The 23,930-nt window shown below is 36.7% G+C and overlaps 1 protein-coding gene across 9 annotated transcripts in view; it reads left to right on the forward strand.

Moving 5' to 3' along the window:
* CCDC102B (coiled-coil domain containing 102B) overlaps nt 1-23,930 on the forward strand; it is a 453,215-nt gene that overhangs the window by 169,535 nt on the left and 259,750 nt on the right. For 7 of the 9 annotated variants that reach the window (XM_049901993.1, XM_049901991.1, XM_049901994.1 and 4 more), the window contains one exon: nt 2,310-2,519. The exons of 1 other annotated variant lie outside the window; for it this stretch is intronic. In XM_049901993.1, the coding sequence (XP_049757950.1) occupies nt 2,310-2,519 (210 nt within the window). The remainder of the gene's footprint in view (nt 1-2,309; nt 2,520-23,930) is intronic. One more of the 9 variants, XM_049901998.1, reaches the window with a different exon arrangement.

Below are 23,930 nucleotides of genomic sequence, written 5' to 3' on the forward strand. Positions count from 1 at the left end.
ATACTATTTTCACCTCATATTCCCAAACAGGCACGCCAAATGTCAAACCACATTATCTAAAATTTGATCCATTAAAGTTTATTATATTTAATTGATAAATGAGGTCTAATGCCAAGAATGCAATTTTGGTTTCCTGTTTTTTAGAAGCTAACGTGTCTCTTAGATTTGGGAAAAGAACATTTCCTACAATAGTGTATGATTTCATGCATATAAAAAAGCCGTTTTTAGATTTTATATCAAATTTCATTTCCAAGGCTATTAGTGAACTCTAACATTTTTCTTAATGTTGACTAAGATGATTTTTATTTAGAATTTAAAATGGCATTAAAAAAAAGTTCTTGAGAGTATAATACTATACAGTAAGGTCCCTATGAGTTGGGATCAACTTGAGGGCACACAGCAATGATACAATACTTTGTGATCATACTATTCAAAATTAACAATTAAAAAATATCAGTAATTTCCAATTTTTAACCTTAACAGATACTTTCAAAATACCTTCTATTTTAGCCATCTTACACAGATTAGAAAGCATTCCGAATAATTGATCTTATTCATCCCTTACAGTAACTCCACAAATTTTGGGGGCTACTATCCTCATCCTTATTTTACAACTGAGGAAACAGTATAACAGAGTAAGTGGCTTGTTAGAATCAGAGAATGAGCAAGTGACAGAACCAGGATTAGAGTATGATAGTTTTTCACTACAAAGAGTTGCTCCAATCCACAGATTTATGCCATGAGTTTCTTCGACATTTGGATATACATATGGCCATATGGGAGATAAAAAAAAAATTTTTTTTTAGACATGCATAATTCTTTTTCTGAGATAATGTCTCCTTGTTTCTTCTCTAGGAAGTACATTGCTTATGCAAAGTGCTTTCCAATTATTTTAATTTTACGTCTTACAAACTTTGTCAAATTAGAGAATAAACTGTCCACATAGGGGAGATGAAGTTACCTAAATTATCTAGAAAATAAATGGTGAGGCCAGGATTAGACTTAAAAGCCAAAAGCTAATAATCATTTCTCCTTTCAACGTCCAGAAAAAAAAAATATAAAAGGCAAATATGATTCAAACTCAAGATAGTAATGAACAAACATTTAAACAGAATAAAAGTTGAAAATAAATACATTTGATATTGCCTCTTTAAAACTTAAACATAAAAAAATTAAAATAATAAAAATTGATCAAAGGAAGTATTAAAATGAACCTAAACCAATTAAATCAGAATTTCTACAGGGGGGTTCTGGTCACTGATAATTATGAAAACCTCCCTAACTGAATCTAACATGCAGCCTTGGTTGAAAACCATGGGTCTAGGGCAGAGGTTGGCATATTTTTTCTGTAAGGGGCCAGAAAGTAAATATTTTCAGCTTTGTTGGCCATATGGATTTAACATAAGTGCTCAACTCTGCCACTGTAGTGTGAAAGCAGTCAGACAAATGCATAAACAAGTGAGCATGACTGTGGTCCAAAGAAGGTATTATTTATGGGCACTGGAATTTTAATTTCATATAATGTTCATGTGTCATAAAGTGTTCTTCATTTGATTTTTTTCAGTGATTTAAAAATACGAAAACCATTCTTAGCTTGTAGGACAAATAAAAGCACATAAAAAATACAATCCCTGTTCTCTGAAAATCAAATTAGCCACTCATATGAATGGCTTTATTTTGTAGTATTCTTTTTTTTTTTTTTTTAATCACTCGACGGCTCGAAGGCAGTTTTTTTTTTCACTTTAATCACAGAATTTACAATATTGTATTACATTTGTCTTTATCTACTTTATCCACAGTGTCTAAAAAAAAAAAAAAAAGTGTCTAGCTAGCATCAAATCTGGAATTAGAAATCTCTACCTCTATCTGTCTGTCTGTTGGTCTGCCTGCCTATCTAACCCAGATAACCAGACAAATGAATGAGTAAATAAATGAATGAACTATATCCAGTCAAAACTGCCAAGAAATTATTTTATGTCTTCTCAACTGATAGCTGTTCATCAACTGAGTGGAGATTGTTGGTGAAAAAAATCAGCAATATTTCACTTAACTCACTTATTTCATAACTATGGTCAGTGCAATTATGGGGACAGTTCACATGGACCAAGAGGAAATATGTGCGTTTATCAAAGGATAGCCTAGTCTTAGGACTTTTGTGTTATTCTTAACTTTCCAAACAAATAGAGTGTCCTTTTTAAAATACAGATAGAATTATCTGTGAACCTTTCTGGTTCAGGGCCTCTTTGCTGGGTGCCTTGTCTTTGGCAGTTACGAAGGCTGCATACTCCTTCTTTGTGTTCTTTGTTTAGCTGGAGAGGTTGCAGGCTGAAAATACCTCAGAGTGGGACCAGAGGGAAATGCTTGAAACAGAAAAACAAGGACTGGAGAGAGAAAATAGAAGGCTAAAGGTCCAGGTGAGAGAACTGGAAGAACTGTTGGACAGGAGAAATAAATTAAGCGCAAACTCTCAAGATCCTGGTTTCAAAACACCAGAAATCGAACTGCAGGAACAATCCGAGGTATGGGTTCCCCTTGTGAGCACGTGTTCTTTTAGCTGTATCTTCTCTTCCTGATGCCCAGGCCGCTGCTGAGCTTCCTCAACTTCTACACACTTCTAGACCTGCGTATTTCCTTTTGTGCTGTCTAATATCTGAGAACTCATTATTTCTCCCACTGTGACATAAAATAATGTCGTTCATGCATTTCAAAACAGAGTGTGACAACTTTCGGCTAGAAGTGTTAGATTATGACACATCTTCTGACAGTTTCAAAATTTTGTGAAAGGAGCTAAAAAATGAAGTACAGGACAGACCTTTGTGCTTTTGCTCCTTGTTATGGTTTTTGTCTAAGTGTTTTCCAAGAAATGGATCTTACTTTCAATAAGTATCTTTCCTAATTAACTTGAGCAATTACACAATAAGCACTTCGTCTGTAACTATGGTAAATATCTCACAAACATTTAAATTTAGCCAAAGCTTACTGTTCTCTAGTTTATTTTTAGTCAGTCTCAGAACAATTATTTTTGAGTTAATTACAAACAGCTTTTATAGGCTGCAGCATAAACGTTAAAACCAGATTTAAATTCAAAATTCAACTTTGGGAAATCTAGCTTGTTTTGGAATTGTTTTATCTTCAAGGCAATAGACATAGTTACTGTTATGGATAGGATTTTTTTGGTAAATAGGTTTCAGATTTTCATATTGCTCTTAGTGACAGTTTTATAGTTGTAATGGGTATATTTTAGTGTTAGTATGCATCTTGTTTCTTTTTTTTATCTAGTAAAGTTATCAGTAGCATCTTAATACAAAATATTGTTTTTTCACTCAGTTCCGTTAACTGTTGTGAAAAGTTAGTTGGGTAAGTTCATATTTTTTTAAATTCTAGAACTAGTTCATATTCCTTTGAGCTCTAAAAACTAAATGGTAAGAAAAATATAATTCCATATCACTTTTCATTACTTTTTTGATCCTAGGGATTTATTGCAAACAGATTAATGGTTTCTGATTCGACCGTACAGATATCTAAAGTTAAATGTTATAGTCATTGATTATAATTTTCTATTTTATAGATTCATAAACCATCTATTGTGGTGTATTTGACCCTGACATATATACACTTGATAAACCTGTAGAGAATTTTTTGCCAATTTCTACTTGTGGAGGCACAGAAATATCTCTAATTATGGAACACAGTTTGCTTATCCAAATAGCTGTTTCCATTTGATTCACTGGAACAGGACATTTACTTATATCACACTCTGTGTCAGTCACTGCTCCAGATGCTCACGATATGAGTACTAATGAATCATTCTCCCTGACCATCATGGTCTTAGAGTCTGCACAGGGAGACATAAAATATTATGAATGATTCATTGCAATAATTTCTAAGAATAGAGTAGAATAGGAGTACAGATGAAAAAAAATAATTCGTTCTGTTTGACACCTTTATAGTTACATGAAAATGTCATAACATAAAGTACATAAATTGGGAAATATGAGGGCTTATTGGGTCTGTTTGGGGCTGGCATAAGTGCCAACTAAAGTGTCCCATCAACAGGATACACCAAGTCTAGACCTGGGATCTTTGGGACCAATGTAGCTCCTTGGCCTAGTACTAGACACAGTGGAAACTGGGAGGATTCCAGAAGGTCCGACAAAATATGTGCGTGTCCTCAAGCATCAGAAGACTAAGATTCCTTGACTGTGTATTATTTTCATGAGGGATAAGGTATTGGCTATGTTTACCCTCTTCACTGAGATTCAGGCATCTCTAACTTGAACTAAAATAATTACTTATCATGGAGCAGCTTCAGGTTAAACTCCTTGGTTCCATAAAGATCCCCACAAAAGCTGAAAATATCAGGATTCAGAGGCCCCCAAGTGCCAACTGAATGTGAGTTGGTGTACAGAAGATGCCAAAGTCCATGGAACAGTGTAGATTTTATCATAACTCCAAACCCGATTGTAGTTTTAACATCGTTTAACATTTTCAATAAGCATTAAGTTAGACATATGAGACAGTGGGGATAGTTGCTGGGATATAACAGACACAACTCTAAACACCATATAAATCATCAGCCTCTAAAAGAGATGTAAGATTTTACCACATGACATGTACATCTATTTTAGCAAATGTTTGTAGTAACTACCTGCAACTTATAGAAATCCTCATGTCAGTAGATGCTGTTAATATCTTGGATTTAAATAATCTTATTTTTCAGTAAAATTATTCTCAACTTACACAAGAAGGGGGGACTTTTGACATAGTTTTGCATATTTTTCTTGTACTTTATTGACAGGGGATATGTTTTTAAAGAAGATGTCTTTCAACTTAAATTGCACTATTAATTCAGAGACAAAGACCGATCTTCACATGAGTGATCTCATCATATAAATCTCTATCTGGAAGTTGCTCTTATGTAGTATATTTAAGCATACGTGTGTATCAATCTTTTACAACTTAAAAAACAAACAACAATACATCTGAACTTTAATGGCTACTTTGGAAAATTAGTACTGTGGTTGTAACAAATAGTTTTAAAACCATCAGATACTATCATAGACTTTTCTAGAACAACCTCCACATGTGGTTCTTTTGGTTGGTTGTTGTTTTTGGCAGTAGTGGCACTGTTTCATGGTTCCTTGAATCAGCATAATTGGCAAAACAGCTGATATCAGGGAAAGTATCTTCTGTGGCAGTATTGAGTGTTCTTCTCAGAATGAATCCTGCATTTTAAGTGATGACAAATACATTTGAGAACCAGCTTTGTAAAAATATAAATCAATGAAAGTGTGTGTTTTAAAGAAGAGAAAAATGGAGCAACATTTGAAGCTGTGATTCCACAGCCCATAGTAAATTATACACCAGTGATGCTTGAACATATTAGTCTATATTTCCAGCCAAGATTAAAAAAAAGTTCACCTATAATTGTGAATACACTGGTTAAAATTTAATAAATTTTGTATATACTTTTATTTCATTCATTAAACTTGAATTCAATTATCTGAAATATTTGTTAGAAACTGTTCTTAGTTTTCATTCACAAGGTCAAGGAAAGTAAAAAGTTGAAGAGTATTCCAACTTCTAGTAGAATCAAAAGTAAATTGCACATGTTACACTTGGGTGTAGAAAGAAACCACTAGAAAATGCTTTCTTATTTTTTTATTTTATTATGATTTGTACACACACACAGCTACCTTTGAGTCAGTTCTGCCTCATGGTGACCCCATGTGTGTCTGAGTAGAGCTGGGCCCATTAGGGTTTTCAATAACTGATTTTTCAGAATTAGATCTCTAGGCCTTTCTTCAAAGTTACCTCTGGGTGGACTCAATCCTCCAATCTTTCATTAACAGTCAAGCACATTACCATTTGCATTACTCAGGAACTCCATGGGAATCATGAATCATATTACCAGGGAATTAAGGGTGATTGAGTTTTCCATAGATACACATTTAAGAGAGGGAGAGCTAGAGACTCAAGAAATGAATATAAACAAATTTATAAAATTAACATATTAAGAGGTGGGAACTTGTATAGGAGAGGCAAGGAGAGAAGGAGGTTTCAATTTAAAAGGTAATCCTGGGATCAAGAAATGACATTTTCCCTGGTGGCTAGTGAAAATAAGAACTGTAAGTACTTCACTGATTCTAAGCCCTTTCTGTATTCTTACTTTATCTTACCTTTGTTCACTTCTATGACCTTTCTGAAGGACAGACAATAAAAAAAAAAAATTTTTTTGACAATAAGAGGAGATAAATGAGAGAAAAAGAAAAGTGGAGTTTGTACCCACCGCAGTGTGAGAAGATATATTAACCAAACAAGGAACAAACACACATAACCTAATATTTATCAAAATAAGTCGATTTTTCTGTAATGGAGAAAGCTAGAATATCCATTTGCAACCATTTATTTTTTTAATGATATTTATTTTATAAATGCCAGTTTGTTTAATTCAATGTATGGCCCAGATTCTTGTGTTTGTAAAATATTAGTCCGTCTGCTATTGATGTGTAACATATGCGTTTTCCATCACAAACACTTTTCCAAATTAGAAGTTACTGAAAAAAGCTGTCTATATTCTATTGGATAAAGCCCCATGAACTAGTCAACATGCCCCTCGTGAAATGTTTTGGAAGCTTGTTTTCTTAAATCACTCTGGCAATTGAATCCATTCATTCAGGTCACATAATGGGTCACTTTCAGAAAGTTAATGTGACAGGGTGGTAATTGATGTGTCTCAGGAAAATGATGAATTAATCTGAAGGTTGAAAGGCCATCAAAGTCAATTCCTAATGAATTTTCTTTCCTGACAGTGGTCCAGACTCAAGGAATGACATTACATTCATTTTGTTTAGTAACTTTGGCTTCAAAATACGTATTTTTTTTTCCATATTAGTTGTTTAGCATGCAGACTTCTGGATTTGTTAAGTTTTCCTCATTCATTAATTTTCTTCCCAACCCTTTTATTCATAAAAATGTTAAATAATTTAGGGATAAATAATAATTACATCTGTTATTTTGCTGTTGTGAAATAGCAATAACTTAATACAAGAATAACATAATTTGATGTTATTAGATTGGGTCATTTCATGTCTTTTTTAAATTGCTCTTACATAGCTTTGCTACCTGTAATACACTAGAAATTGTATTTTTAATATAGTTATTAATAAAAAATTTGTTATCTAGAGACTTTTAAAAACGGGAAAATTTAACCCTGTTGTATATGAAGTCTGTGATATTTTGTTGATACAAATTCAAATTATTTTTGAACAATGACTTGTTTGTAGTAAAATAGGCTACACATGAGTGTCTTCTGTAAATTGATAATTCAGTTATTTTTTAAAACCTAGGTTGCACCCATGATTTTGTATAAATTTTGACAAAAGTGAAAGGGATTATGTGGGCTGAGTTGAACAATCTTTTTTGTCCAAGAATTTCTGAAGGTACTGGAGATACAGACTGTTAGGTTTAAATGACTGTTTATAGTGTTCCAGGGAGGGGATCTCAGGAAGGTTTTCCACTGAGTTGAAATAATCACTATACTCCAAAATAGTGTGACATTTACTCTAACTTAATATGATTGCTCACACCCACTCTCAAATACACACACTCATGCATACAGAGAATCAATTAATTTTTACAAATGTAATTCTAAAATAGGAGAAGATATGTTTTTCTTACTGTTTTTTGGTTCTCCACTGAACTCCCATTAAATCCGTTGCCATCAAATCGATTCCAACTCATATCGACCCTCTATGATGGGGTAGAACTGCCCTATAGGGTTTCCAAGGAGCAGCTAGTGAATTTGAACTGTCAGTCTTTTCGTTAACAGCCTGAGCTCTTAACCACTGCGCACCAAGTCTCCTCTACTGAACCAGAGGTACAAAATTAAGATTTTATGTATATAAACTTTATTTCTAGGAATAAATTAGTTTAGGATGAAGTTTCACATTTCTTTACTAAAACAGTAAATACACTCACTCACTTAACAACATGGTTAGGTTCCAAAGACAAGGTTGTTATATGAAAATCAGTGTTATACAAAATTGGAGGATTGTCACATCAGATCGCAAAATGGAGGATGTCATAGACTGAATCGTGTCCCCCAAAATATGTGTATCAAAATTGGCTAGGCCTTGATTCCCAGTATTGTGTGATTGTCTACCATTTTGTCATCTGATGTGATTTTCCTTTGTATTGTAAATCCTATCACTATGATGTTAATGAGATGGATTAGCAGCAGCTATGTTAATGAGATCTACAAGATCCTAGATTGTGTCTTAAGCCAATCTCTTTTGAGATATAAAAGAGAGAAGCAAGCAGAGAGACATGGGGACCTCATACCACCAAGAAAGAAGCACCAGGGGTATAGTGTGTCCGTTGAACCTGGTGCCCCTGCACTGAGAAGCTCCTAGTCTAGAGGAAGATTGATGACAAGAACCATCTTCCAGACCAACAGAGAGAGAAAGCCTTTCCCTGGAGCTGATGCCCTGAATTTGGACTTCTAGCTTACTAGACTGTGAGAGAATAAATTTCTTTTTACTAAAGCCAGCCACTTGTGGTATTTCTGTTATAGCAGCACTAGATGACTAAGAGGATGACTATATTATTACACAACTGCCAAATTACATCATAACATAACTGCCAAACCACTGAGAATCATGGCCCAGCCAAGGTGACACATAACTTTCACAGCCAGCAAGCATTACTCTTGCCTCGCACCTCAGCGTTCATTATTGCCGGACATACATCACTAATATGCAAAATAGGATAGATTTTTTACTACTGTAAATGTAAAATGCTGGATACTGAGATAATTGATAAGTGAGGGGTAGGTATATTGTCAAGTATTGTTAAAAGCAAACAAAGTATCTCAGTCCTTTCTATAGTTCTTGGCACATCCCATAAATGCATCAAATGGATAAATTTATGCATTAATACTTGCATTTCTATTATTTAAATTTCATTATTTTTGATTCATCTGTAATTCTTACATTCTCCCTTTTATTTTATCAACGAGGTAAATGTAGAGGTCAACATGACCCCTAAGGTTATTGGAGATTTATATTATACTTTAAATTCTCCCTCATGTGTATCAGATAAATTATATTTTATCCCATGTCCATTTAAAACAAAGATAAATTTTTGACATTTTAGATCAGCTGCTTTCATAATGTACAACCAAAAGGTCGGCAGTTCAAATCCACCAGTCGCTCCTTGGAAACCCTATGGGGAGTTCTACTCTGTCCTGTAGAGTCACTGTGAGTCGGAATTGACTCGATGGCAGTGGGTTTTGTTTTTGGTTTGATGTGTGTGTTTATTTTTTACTCTCTCACATGAATTTATAGACATATATATGTGAATGTGTATTATTCTTTAAGTTGTAATTGTGTTGAACTGGCGCTACACTTCAAAGTTTTAATATATACATATGTCCTTGGGTTGGCAGTCACTAAGCATGAGGTAATGATTGGTAATTTATGCTTAAACTGGTGACTATCCACAGTGACTATATTTTTAACAGATTGCTTTTACTCTATCTGTATTACAAAGAAATTGTCAAACTTTAATCCTCCTACTTTATTCTTTTTCAATATTGTTTTGCCTATTCAGGACCTCTTGTAATTCTATATGAATTTGAGGATAAGCTTTCTGATTTCTGCAAAATTGCTGTTTTGGTAGGGATTGCTTTGAATCTGCAGATCACTTTGGGGAATAGTGACATCTTAAGTCTTCCAATCCATGAACACATGATGTCTTGCCATTTAGTTAAGTCTTTTCTTTATTTCAGCAATGCTTTATAGTTTTCAGTGTACACATCTTTCACTTCCTTGATTAAATTTATTCCTAAGTATTTTATTCCTTTGATTCTATTGTAAATGGAATGGTTTCTAAAATTTCCTTTGGATTCTTCATTGGTAGTGTATAGAAATATAGCTGATAGTTTTATGTTGATCTTGTATTCTGCAGATTTGCCGAATTTATTAGCTCTAAGAGTTTTTTTCTTTTTGTAGATTCCTTAGGATCTTTGTTATATAAAACCTTGTCTACAGCTAAAAGCAATGGTTTTACCTCTTCCTTTACTATTTGGATGCCTTTTGTTTCTTTTCCTTGCCTAATTCCTCTAGCTAGAGCATCTAGTACAATATTGAATAGATGTGGTAAAATTAAATATAAAAGAAAACTTAAGTTAAAACATTTAAGCTCTGTTTAATGTTATTCACTCAATAAGTAACAATTACAGTATCTCAAAATATGATGCCTGTACCAGCAGCACTGGCATCACCTGAAAGCTTGTTAGAAATGCAATTTCTCAGACTCTACCTAGACTTACTGAATCAGAAACTCCAGGTGTGGGGCCCAGGAATCTGTTTTCACAAGCTCTCCAGGTGAACCTGATACCCTCTAAAATTTGTTCACCTCTGCTCTAGCCTATATATTTTCATTAAGCCTGTTTATGCCATTTTATCAAGATTTGAAGATTCAACAGATATGGATGAATAAAGTATATGATTCACATAAAAAGCATATTAACAGTAGCTTTATCCCTATAGAAATATGGCCAATTGATTTTTTAAGGTCTTATTATAGCAGTCTTGCTTTGTATTGAAAACTGTTAGCCTTTAAAAATCATAATCATGTATTTTAACTCCATTGATATAGTTAATTTTTTCAACACATTTCTTGGTGTTTTGATGATTTGGATGGCTTTACGGGGAATCATTTCTGCTAAGCCAATATAACAGAATTCATCAGCTCCAGGGTAGCATTCAGGACAGAATAGAACTGCCCCACAGAGTTTCCAAGAAGTGACTGGTGGATTTGAACTGCCAGCCTTTTGGTTAGCAGCGGTAGCACTTAACCACTACACCACCAGGGTTTCCCATTTAGGAATAGAAACATTAAAAAAAAAAAGAAAAAAAATTTTTTTCTTTAAGGGTGAAGTAAGGAGTGAGCCTTGGACACCATGCATGAATCAAAATCAAAGAGATTAAGAGCTGAGGTAGACTAAAAACAAAACTAATAAATGAAAAACCAGTGGCTGCGATAGGAACAGGAAGTCGTCGGACTCATGGTCACGTATGTGTATGTGATTAGAAATACTGATATGGTGGAGCCTGAGGGATCCAGGAGCACCTCTGCTCATGTTCATTGGTGGAGACCCAGTAAGAATAAAGTGAGAAATTACCAGCCACAGTCATAATCCTGAGGTTACTGAATCTCAGGCAGATTGGTGGTGCCTCACCGCTGCTCCATCTGACTTGAGGATTTAACAACTTTTGGTGTTCCTCTCAAAATGGTCTTAAGATACTGTCACAACACAAGGGAAATAAAAAAAAAATACAAACAATAAGGGAAAAAAATCCCATACCTTGCAATTCCTGTTACAAATTTTTATTGGAATTTCTGTCAAAAATAACAAAATATCAAAAAAATTGTCTCTGCTCACCAGTACACCGTAGCCAAAGTAAATTACTTCTCTATTTGGTGTCTTTTATTACAATGTTTAAATAAGTCAAAACAAACATATTGAACATGGATTAAACCTACTTCATCAGATGACTTAATTACAGAAGAGGTTATGGGCCAGTTCTACTCTTCCCTCTAGGGTCACTATGAGTTGGATTTAATTTGAAGGCAGTGGGTTTGGTTTTTGGGTATGCCAACAATGTGTCCACCCAGATTCTATTACACCAGTTTTCCCTTCAAATAGCATCAATTTCTTTTTATTCCTTTTTATAGATCAAGAATGGTAAGGATAGGAGAAATCTGAATGTTTCCCATCATATCAAAATATTTGCTTTTATAACATTTCCCTTTACTTTTAGGGCAAATAAATTCAAATATTTAATACAGAAAGGGTTCTGTCAAAGGGTAAATAAAAGTGAAATCTAATTATAGCTAGCATAGTTTTCGTTAAATTTGTGCATGTCTTAATTAGAGTTGTTCAAAAATGAGATTAAATTTAAGAATATTTGAGAAAGGTGTCACATATGAGGCAAAGAAGATTAACAACACTTAAGAATTGTGGAGTACTTTAGCATTTCAAGTGAACTCAAATGAAACCACCATATTTTATTTTACTTTTTCATGGATATAACTAGCAAATACATCTCTTATTTAATTTTTATAGACACAGTAAGTAGTTATGACATCTATTATTATGGTTACTTCTATTTTATATACAAAGATACTAAGTCAGAAATTTTAAGTGATTCTCAAAAACAGTTGCATAATTAGGAAAAGGGAAAGTCTAAACCAACGATTAAGATCTCAAATACCAAAGTAGTCTGAGCTGTTTTGTTAGTGCTGTGAAGTCACTTCCAACCCACAGCAGCCCTATGTGACAGTAGAACTGCCCCATAGGGTTTTCCAGGCTGTAATTTTTACACAGAGCCTCTGAGCAGATTCTAACCGACAACATTTCTGTCAGTCAAGCCCCTAACTGTTGTGCTACCAGGGCTCCTTCAGTGGCCTGAGAGATAACTTAAATAGCTTTAAATCCATCTTGGAATAATAAATATGGCATAATGAGGCCAGGGAAGTAAAATGCTACACTAACCCACCTGCACCATACGCCACCCCACTAAATATGATTGGGAGGTGATATTCAAGGCCAGACTCACACTCATTTCTTATGGCAAGTCCTGAAATCTGTTTCAATGAGCAATGGGGCCTTTGGGTTTCCTTTGATGATTCAGTGTAAAACCAAGAACTGCACCAGGTGGACAGCAGCTCGGCCTCAGAGTTCCCTGAAATCTGGTCTCCATTGTGAGCTGAATCACTAGACTCCTTTCTCTGCAACTTTGGAGCTAGTGAAGCCTAGTTACTCTCTGCTTAACTGACCCCACTCTCAGCTGCCCATCCTAGATTTTCATTCTTCATAAATTCCTTGCTTTTCATATAAAACTGTGTTCAGTTCCAAAATTCCATGGTGTTCTTTTCCTTCTAAATTTTATCTGTTGGGTTTGAATAAATGGCAGTAATTTTATTTCATGTGGAAAATATGGGAATTCTTTAGAAATTTAGTTTTGCTTTTTTTTTTTTTTTTCACTAAAATAGCGCTAGGCTCTAGATAAAAAACAAAAAAACAAACCTGTTTTCGTCGAGTTGATTCTGACTCACAGGGATCCTATAGGACAGCGTAGAACTGCCCCATAGGGTTTCCAAGGAGCGCCTGGTGAATTTGAGCTGCTGACTTTTTGGTTAGCAGATGCAGCGTTTAACCACTGTACCACCAGAGTTTCCAGATAAGCTCCAGATAGAGCTCTGTGTATTACTAAAATTCAGAGGTCTGCTTTTCTGTCTTCATGTATTTCACCATATTAGAATATGAAGTATATTTATGATGACCGTATATTAATTTTGGAGCCCTGGTGGCATAATGGTTAATCACTCTGCTGCTAGCCAAACCCACCAGCTGCCCTGTGGGAGAAAGATGCAGCAGTCTCTTCCATAAAGATTTTCAGCCTTGGAAACCCTGTGGAACAATTCTACTCTGTCCTGCATGGTTGCTATGAGTTGGAATTTGAACTGACGATGGTGGATTTGGTTTTGGTTTTTGATATATTAATTTGAGATCAAGAATACTAAGGTGAAGGAATCCATGAAATTAAAATATGAACATGCTTTTAAAAATTCTATGTCAAAGAATATAATGAATTAACAAAAACACAGCTGGGTGTTGTATATTCTGAGATGTTATGGCTCAGGATAAAACCACTTAACCAAAAAAAAAAAAAAAGGCCTTTGTGGTAACAATTATTCCTTTAATCACGGGCTAGAAGTATAGGAAAAAAAATCAGTTTATCAAGACATTTGCCAGTACCAAGCTAGGAAACATTAACTTTCTCTCAGAGGATATACTAAAATTTTGGATTTTTCTTGTCAAAAGATCAGACATAAACAGAATTAACTTGCTATGGTCCAATGAAGAGTACTGAGGCATGGCCAAGGTCATTTTGATGGCCAGCATCATTTTGGAAGGAAACAAATGCTTCTACGGATAAGGCAATATGGTTTCTCAAGACAGGTTCCTGGCAAAGGTAATTCTTACAGAGGTGAGATGTTTTATTGAGAGCCACGTTTTATGTGGATGTAGCACTGGAGGTACTTGTTTGTCTATGCCAAGAAATTCGGAAGACAGCTGCCTGGCCAACAGACTGGAAGAAATCCATATATGTGCCCATTTCAAAGAAAGGTGATCCAACAGAACGCAGAAATTATCAAACAATATCATTAATATCATGCACAAGAAAATTTAGCTGAAGATCATTCAAAAGCGGTTCCAGCAGTGCATCCACAGGGAACTGCCAGAAATTCCAGCCAGATTTGAAAAGGCATGGAACAAGGAATATCATTGCTGATGTCAGATGGATCCTGGCTGAAAGCAGTGAATGCCAGAAAGATGTTTACCTGTGTTTTACTGACTATGCAAAGAACAGCCAGAGTGCTCCTTAGAAGCAAGGATAGAGAGACTTCTTCACATTTACTTTGGACATGTTACTAGAAAAGACTAATCCCTGAAGAATATTATGCTTTTTAAGATAGAAGGTCAGTGAAAAAGGGGAAGGCGTTAATGAGATGGCTTGACACAGTGGCTGCAACAATGGGCTCAAACATACCAATGATTGTGAGGATGGTATAGGGCCTATCAATGTTTCATTCTGTTGTACGTAAGGTCACTGTGAGCTGGAACCAACTTATTGGTACCTAACAACAACAAGTTTTTATGGGCAGTCAAAATATTCTTCTGCTCTGTTGATTTTCAGAAGGCATAGTTGTAACTAAGTTAGAACAAGAAATGGATGGTTATATAATTTCCCATGAAATCACACGTTTGAATACTACCCACAATATCAATAGTTTTTCTTTTATAATTTATTCTACTGAATTCAGTGCTATTATTTTATCTTTTTGGAATTGAATCCCTAATTGTAATTCACTGCCTTGTTGTAGGAAAATATCTTAATTTTTCTGAACTTAAATCTTCTCCACTATAAAATACAATGAACAAAATAACATTTACCTCAAGGGTTGTTATAAGGATGTAACATATTTGGCACAGTGGTCTTGAATATCCTCTTCACCCATTTTGTGGTAGCTCTTATATTATTTGAAGAAGCCCTGGTAGTACAGTGGTTAAGCAGTTGGCTGCTAACCCAGAGGTTGCTGGTTGGAACTCACCAGCAGCTCTGTGGGAGAAAGATGTGGCAGTCTACTTCTGCAAAGATGACAGCCTTGGAAATCCTGTGGGGCAATTCTTCTTGGACCTGTTGGGTATCTATGAGTAGGAATTGACTTGATGGCAATGGGTTTGGTTTTGTTATATTATTCAATAACAGTGTTGTTGCTGGTTGTTGTTATGTGCCCTTGAGTCGGTTCCAACTCATAGCGACCCTACTCTGTTATATAGCATTACTATAAGTTGGAATAGACTTGATCCAACAAGTTTCATTTAACCTTTATGGAAGCAAATCACCACATCTTTCTCCCAGAACTGCTGGTGGGTTAGACCTCTGACCTTTAAATTACCAACTGAGCATTTAACCACCATGCCAGCCGGGCTCCTTTTCAATGACAGTGGTGTCTGGTAAATATGTAGTTCAACTCATATATAATATGGTGCCTAGACAATGTGTAGTTCAACTCATATACAACAGGGAAATGGGATCTGAATTTAGAAACTGAAAGAATTAAGTTCTTATCCTGGATCCAGAGTCAATACAGGTAGCCCCCGACTCGTGAAGGGGTTCTGTTCCTACGACCGTGTCTTAAGTCAGTTCTGAAATAAGTCGAATATCTCCTTTTTTTTTTTTTAGTTTTCATTATTATTGCATTTTATCTTTTTTTTTTTTATCTTTATAAATCTGATCTTTATTTTCTTTATGGGTTGGAAACATATAAACATATATATATTTCAATACATAGATATAATAAACATATATATATTTCAATACATAGATATATACATAAAAATTCATATTTCATAAAAATTTACTTTGGTGTTGGTGAAGATTTGGACAACATTGACATTTTGTCAGTTGCAGTAGTAACTCCACTTGTGGAAGGTTCTGGATCGTCTGGTTTATCACTGGAAACGGGATGGTGTTTCTAGTCAGAAAATTAGTGAGAGTTGTCCTTATGATCCTTTTCTTTTTTTCTCTCTATATAGTTTGCGGTAACATGTCACTGCTTCCTGAATCTGCTTATCGACGTTAGCAAAGGGATCCGTGTTTGGGCCCATGTTTTCAAACAACCGAAGCCCCTGATTTAGTTCGGAAAAAACTCAGGCTAATCCTTTCACTATGCGCTGCAACGTTGAATATACTACCTATTACTAACAGTAAGATAAAAAAAAAAAAAAAAGACCATTGTAAGTGTGGTTTGTCATAACTCGATTACGTTGTAAATGAGGGGCTACCTGTACGTGAGTGATTTTGGCCAAATGATACTATTTGTGCTTGAGTTTGCAAAATTTTAAAAGAAGAGTTTGGACTAGAAGCTGAGATTCCCGCAGCACCAAAATTCCATGATTCTATTATTTTTTCCAAAAAATATAGTTACTGGGTTTAAATAAATGGCACTAATTTGGCTTAATGAGGAAAAAGTAATATTTCTTTGGAATTTCAGTTTATTTTCACTAAAATGGTTGTTGGCTCTTGATACAGCTTAATGTATGCTTTCCACTTGCTGAATTTATTTCTTTTTAATTCACACAGTTAAATTTAATATGGCTATTGACATAATTGAGAGATTTCTCATTTCATTTTTCTCTGCCCCTGGCCGTTATTTTATGTTTCTCCATCATTTTATTATGCTTAATTTAATGGTATTCAAATCCCCACAGCATTTGGCAACCCTTCAAATTCTTTCTGAATTCTAGGAAAGCAGAGGAGAAGAAGCATCAGTACACCAGTAACTAACAAGAATCATCTATTTTTTTAAAAAATAATTTTGATTTAATTTTCCATCACATATTTTCTTTTTCTTTGACAATAGTCCTATTTTAATGCAAAGTGAATAGGCAGTCAATAACAAAAGAATAATTATAAGTCACATTCATGTTTCATATGTCATATTCAGTTATTTTTGTATATTCCAGAATTGTGCTGTTCTGTCTGTGTTTGGTTGCTTTTACAGGTGAAGAAAGGGAGTTTAAAAACAGAGTCAGTGTGCTTTGAGTAGATGTTCTTATCTCCTAGCTCCATGTTTCTTAAAGTTGGCTCATAATCTTGTCAGTACCAGATAGGGTGCTTTCTGAACATAAAGATTTTGAATTAGCAGACATGTAACTTGGGACCTAGGAATATATATTTTTAAAAACAGGTACCTACTTAATGTTTATGTGCATGAAAATTGGGAAAACCACAAATCAACACAAGTGTTCCCAGCATACACATAATACCCATTGCAGTAATTGTAAATGATTAGTTTCTGTCTGATTTGACATTATTGAAGTGTGTGTGTGTGTGTGTGTGTAAAACTTTAGGGAGGACAGTGAGTGGGATAAATACTTTTTGTTTATGGTCATTTCAAATTATATGTTTTCAAGGATGTTTCCCTGGTTACAGTCAAACCAATATCACATCTGAAATATATTTCCCAATCTACTGCATTAGTAGTTCTCTTTGCACTGTAGGCAGGTTGGCGGTTATTGTGGTGCCATTGTTCTTGGCACCGCGGGGCAAGAGCAGTAACATGTGTGATCTGTAATGCCAAGATGAGGCAGGTGTGGGGAGCAGTAGCATATGGAGAAATAATTAGCTGGCAGAGTCTGTACTCCAAGACTAATTCTACCTTACGCCAGTTAAAATTAATTATCTTACTTTACACCAGGTAGAATTAATTCAATTCCTCCCAAAGAAACTATACATTTGGCGCAATTTGGGTGAATATAGCTGACATGATGTTTTTCAACCATAAAATTGAGTGTCTCCTAAGTAGTACTGTGTCCTCTGCCTATATAGACAATAAAGAGAAAAAAAGAAAATTTGGATTTACAATTTTTAAATCTAAATGAATCCTTCCCAGAGAGTTGTAATGTTTTCCAGTCTTTATATTTGAGTGAGTCACTACTTATTAGTCAGACTTGTACCATATAAAGAATTCTTCTTGCATTCCTTCTCCTTAAATTTGTCTTATCTACTTTTTGCTTACTAGCATGTAATCCATTTTTTAAAAAAATCAATTTCAGTCACTTTTTTGGTTTTAACAGTTGTAATGGAAGTATAAATTAATATTTTTTAAAATGAGGTAAAAGGATTTTGTGTTTTTTCTGTGATGTAGGCAGCATGAATTTTCAAATGCTGTAGTCCATCTCATTGTTTATTTCATGTAGCTCGCAAAGGACACGTGGAACATCCTAAGACATAATTTAATACAAGGGACAAGTTACCTCATTTTATCTATTATAGGCATAAGAAATTTTATGTAAAGTCAGGAAGAATCTGTTCTTTCATTTGTTTAGTATTCAAGAGATAAATGGATTTGGTTGTAGATAACAGAACATAGATACAGTAGAAAGCCATATAGTAGAAGGAATTACATGCTTTGAAAATATTGGAGACATGGGCTCTATATTGGCCATACCAAAATAAGTCCTACTTTGTTTTTTAGATTACCACCAAGTAGGCCTAACTGAGGATGGGTGTCCTCTGACAGCATCAGGAGAACATGAGGTCAGGATGCCACTGCTCCTACTGCTGGCTCCATGATCACTCCACCTTAGCTACCATGACCTGGAGGTTGGAGCAACCAACAGAACTGGACCTGCCAGCTCTACAACTTCCTCATGCTTCTGGCCACTTAAATCAGTCCCTAATCCAGACCTTGCTTAAGCAGATCTTTTTCGCAGCATCTAAATCACATCTGGAGCGCTGGCTAGCTGTAAGAGAGTCCAGAAAATGTACATTTAGTATTCCAAAAAGGAAAACTAGCAGGCAGCTGGAATACACATTGAGATAGCTTATCTACTGTATATATCAGACACAGAAGGAGTAAATACGGGATGCCAGATTGGCAAGACAGACACTAGCTGCCCTCATGAGGCTTATAGTCAAAGAGAAGACTGAAACAAATCAAATCATCAAGTAAGTCTGTAATTGTGACTGTTAGTGCTACAAATGAGTTGGATTCATGCTGCACCTTCATCCTGGCAAATGGCAATTCAGAATGAGATCAGAAAGCTGAGAGGAAATCATTTTCTGGAAAGAATTATACAAGAGCACAACATACAGAGTGAATTAGTGCAAGGGGCCCCCCGGGGCTGTAGGGAGCCCCACGTCCTAAAAGGAAGCCTGTCAGGCTGGAGAGACAGACCGAGTGTAAATGTGGTAGCAGGAGATGACATAACCAGACTGGGAATTTGAAATAATAATTTTGCCTGGATTCAGGGCTCCAGATGGCAAAATTGTGTTTCAACATCCCATTGTACTCCTTTTCTTCTGGTAATGTTTGTACCTCTTTGAGGGAAAAAAATTTCTTGAAAACCACCTGTTTTGTCAGATTATTCCATGTGTTTCAGGTTGGGGGGTAGTTCTGAGGGAGAGACACTTGGATGAAAACTGAGGCTGTGGGCTTTACGATCTGTGTGTCTACTACTCGGAGTACCCTGGGTTAGAGATAGAATTTCCAGGAAGGATTGAAGATTGCTGGTGAGCCCAAGAGAATCCATGTTCAGCAAAGTTTCGTGTGCTCTGGAAATGATGGCAAAGGCCCAAATAAGAGGGCATGCAAGCTCCTGAATTAACCTTCAAACCAGTCCACATTAAGGACCTGGTGGTTATACTTAGCTCACATAGCTAAGGGAATTGTCATGTTATGATCTGGGCTAGTAGCTTTCTACTTAGATCCTGTTGCTCCTCTTGTTTAAATTTGTTTGTACTGGGCTTAAAGTATCTTTGCATCTTGTATTAAGGACTTTATCCATGGATTCAAATTATTCTCAGTGTATGCCAATGATATAGCTCAATTTCTTTCATCATTAAGCCTATGGCAAATCATTATTTTGTATATTTTCTCTTCACATTCGCTGCAAAATGTTTGCTAATTCCGTGTTTACCCAAGAACGGCTATGTTTTGCTTTGTGTCTTTGTTTCTTTATGTTCCAAATATTCTATTCTGTAATCAGTGTTCTCCATTTCTCCATAACAATACAAAGAGGTTTTTTGTTTTTTTTTTTTTTTTTTCAAATTGGCTTATAACCTGAAGATAAATCTCACTTTTAAGCAGAAGGAAATATACTCAACCATTTTTGTCATGTGTACTCTATAAAAACACACATACACATACATCCCTTTACACATATAAACATGCACAACCACATATACACAAGATAAGTAGGCCAATGTGATAGGCTAAATAGTCATTAATCCAAGATGATAAAAACCAGGGGAAATTCCCTTTTTTATTACAATAATTCATTCATCTGAGATCAGGAGATATAAAACCTGTATAAAGATCTCTACCAAAGAAAAACTTACAAAACTAAAATATTTTGGGGGAGACAACACTCAATTTGCTTTATAAAGCTTAGTGGATACTTGTTGTTTTGGGACCTTTAGCATCTAGTCACCTGGCTTCACTTAACATGGACTCATTTTTCTGTAGGATCAATTCCACCCCCAAATTTCAGGCCATATCCTGTGGTTATGGTTAACATCACCTCTACCTTCACCGTTGGGTAGGTGATTCTCCTCTGGCTAATCAAAGCATTTAACTGTCTGGCCACAAATACTAGAATGGGTAAGAGACCACATCAGAGACAATCAAATGTAACAATGCTTAGGCTTTTGCGAGAGACACATTTTATTGTCTGTTAGAATTAAACTTGGGAAAATACAGATTTGGAGCTGTTCCAGGCATCTTACTATCACCTGGAGCCAAATGGGAAACAGCAGAGCTGAAGGCTGAGAGGGACCTGGCCAGGAGACATCACTGAGTGGAGGGGTCCCACTGGGGGGATTTTCAGTGACAATTTCATGTGAGTTTTCAGTAACTTGCAAGCAAAACAGATCCAGTATTTAGTACATACCTATCCTTCACACACAAAAAAGAAGTTTTTAAAGAAAAATATAATTTGGGCAAAACATTTAATTCCTTTGTTTCAAGGAAAACTAGGGAATCACTCTCCAATTTTATTAGTCTTTGTTAGGTTTTCTGGTAGTTGTCTTTGAGCTATCAATTCTGCTTTGCCCATGAAATGGAAAGGGGAAAAGGCAGTACAGCCACATATACAGGCGTGGTTAATAGTACCTGAGAAGTATGTGTAGATTTTTTTTCTTTTTCCTTTTTTTTTTTTCATATCTGTGTTGGGCAGAGGTATTCCCTAATATATATTATAGTTTTATCACATAACTATTTTGGAGAAAAGTATTCCATGATATGATATTACTTATAACTGATATTAAATAATTTCCTCCAACTACTAGTTACTATCACTTCATATATCTAAGTTGATAATGAAACTAGGTTAGACAATTAGTAAACAAGGAATTGAATTTTCCTATATTGACCACATTGGATAAGAATCCAGGCTCTGTATAATGGTTAAGAGCTCAGCTTTGTAGTTCCAATCCACCAGCCACACCTTGGAAACTCTATGGGGAGTTTTCCTCGGTCCTGTAGGGTCACCATGAGTTGGAATTGACTCGATGGCAACGGGTTTGTTTTTTGTTTTTGTATACAGCAGTACCTGCAAGAGAGAAATATTGCTTTCTTATTTCTTGTCTATTTTTGCCCATGTTAAGCTGAAAAACATTTCTTTATAAACTCCACCTAATATATTGGAAAGCTTAATCATTAAAAACAAAAAAGAAAATCAGAAACAGTAGTTCAGTGTCTAGAAAAACCATTCATCTGGTTACAATATGATTCTTCTGGAATTTGAGGAGTTTCAGTATACAGAACTCTGTTCACCTGGGAGTCCTATTATTCTTCTAGAGGTACACAGTATGCAGTTTGACTTAGCTACAAATTTGGTATCAAAGGACTCTCCTCTCTTCTTTAAGCCCTTCATTGGCTATGACACTTAGCATTTTGTGGGTGTGAAGATGAGGTAATTATATGGTTACTCCACTGAAGCTGGTATTGAGGTATTTCAGTTTGTTCAGATCTGTGGTTCCAAGTGAGAGAAGAGCTTCATTATTTCTTGTGGTGAATTCTGTGTATATTCTTGTGTTCTTGTTCTATAACCAGATCATCACTGCCACAGTGCTATGAGTTACATAGATTTAACTGAATTTTGGCAAGACCTCGAATGGTGGTGTACCTTGAGGGACTTTATTACTTGAAAAACAAAACAAAACAAACAAAAAAGCAAGCCAAATACAAAAAGGAGAATTACAAGAACCCAAGATGCTCAAAGAACCATGAGCATAATAGACCTGAATGCACAAGGAGAATACTTTCTCCCAAACATAATTAAGCAGAGGAAACTGAGATAAATGGAGACTTTTGAAATATTTTCTTCTTTTATTTTTAGAGCAGTTTAGTTGTAGATTGTTAACTGGGGAGAATCTCAGTTGTGACAGAAGAAAAATAAAAGGCTAAGTAAAAAAAAAAGTGGGGGCAGATATAGGAGATATTTTAATGATCTGCCTTAGTCAAAACAGCAGAGCCAGGCGGAGGCGGGGCCAAGATGGCGGACTAGGTGGATGCTACCACGGATCCCTGTTGCAGCAAAGACTCGGAAAAACAAGTGAATCGATCACATACATAACAATCTACGAACTCTGAACAACAAACACAGACTTAGAGACGGAGAACGAACAAATACGGGCAGACAGCGATCGTTTTCAGAACCAGGAGCCAGCGTACCAGGCAGGTGACCTTCAGAGAACGATCTGGGGCAGAGCCCAGGGGTGCAGGCGGCACAGACAAGGGGCCCAGCCCTACCCCCTGAACTTATCCTGGGAGGGAGCCTAGCCGGTTGGCGCGGGCGGCATAGCGGCGCAGGCGGTGGGAGAAGCACCTGGGAGGCAGTGACTGATCTTGGAGCAGGGAGAGCAGCGTCCCAGCCGGGGAGCCATCCCGCCGGGAGTTTGAAGGGAAGCGGGCGTGGCGCAAGCATGGGGATCAGCTATATTTCCCTAAAGCGACCCCGGGGGCGGCCCAGACATTCATGCGGGTGACACCCACCCAGTTAGCACATGCAGCACGACGCACCAGAGGGAGAAGTCCCCGGGAGGAAGTGACTGGTCTTGGAGCAGGGAGAGCAGCGTCCTAGCCGGGGAGCTGTCCCGCTGGGATTTTGGCGGGAGCGGGCAGGGCGTGAGCGCGGGGATCAGTTATATTCCCCTGAATTGAACCCGGGGGCGGGCCCAGCCGTTCGTGCGGCAGACGCCCACCCAGTTCGCACGAGCGGAGTGGCGCACCAGAGGAAGAAGTCCCCGGGAAGAAGTGACTGGTCTCGGAGTAGGGAGAGCAGCATCCCAGCCGGGGAGCCGTCCCACTGGGATTTTGGTGGGAACGGCCGGGGCGTGAGCGCGGGGACCAGTTATATTTCCCTGAATTGACCCCGGTGGCGGGCCCAGCCGTTCGTGAGGGCGACGCCCACCCAGTTCGTGCGAGCGGAGCGGCGCGCCGGAGGGAGAAGTCCCCGAGAGGAAGTGACTGGTCTTAGAGCGGCGAGAGCAGTGTCCCAGACGGGGAGCCATCCCTCCGGGATTTTGGCGGGGGCGGGTGGAGCGTGAATGCGGGGATCAGCTCTATATTCTGAGGTGCTACACTCCTAGCTCTCTGATCCCTCCCCCACCCTCCCCAGGCGGCTCCATTAACATCCGAATAGCCTGAGCCAGAGGGAGAATTCAGATAGGGATCTGACTGCATTTTTTTTAGCTGATTACCTGGAAAAACTTGTTTCCCAGTGATGACTCGGACAGCAGTCCATATCAAACCACATAAAGAAGCAGACCATGACAGCTTCTCCA

Source organism: Elephas maximus, chromosome 11, assembly GCF_024166365.1.
Source record: "Elephas maximus indicus isolate mEleMax1 chromosome 11, mEleMax1 primary haplotype, whole genome shotgun sequence".
In the NCBI taxonomy this organism is placed as follows: domain Eukaryota; kingdom Metazoa; phylum Chordata; class Mammalia; order Proboscidea; family Elephantidae; genus Elephas; species Elephas maximus.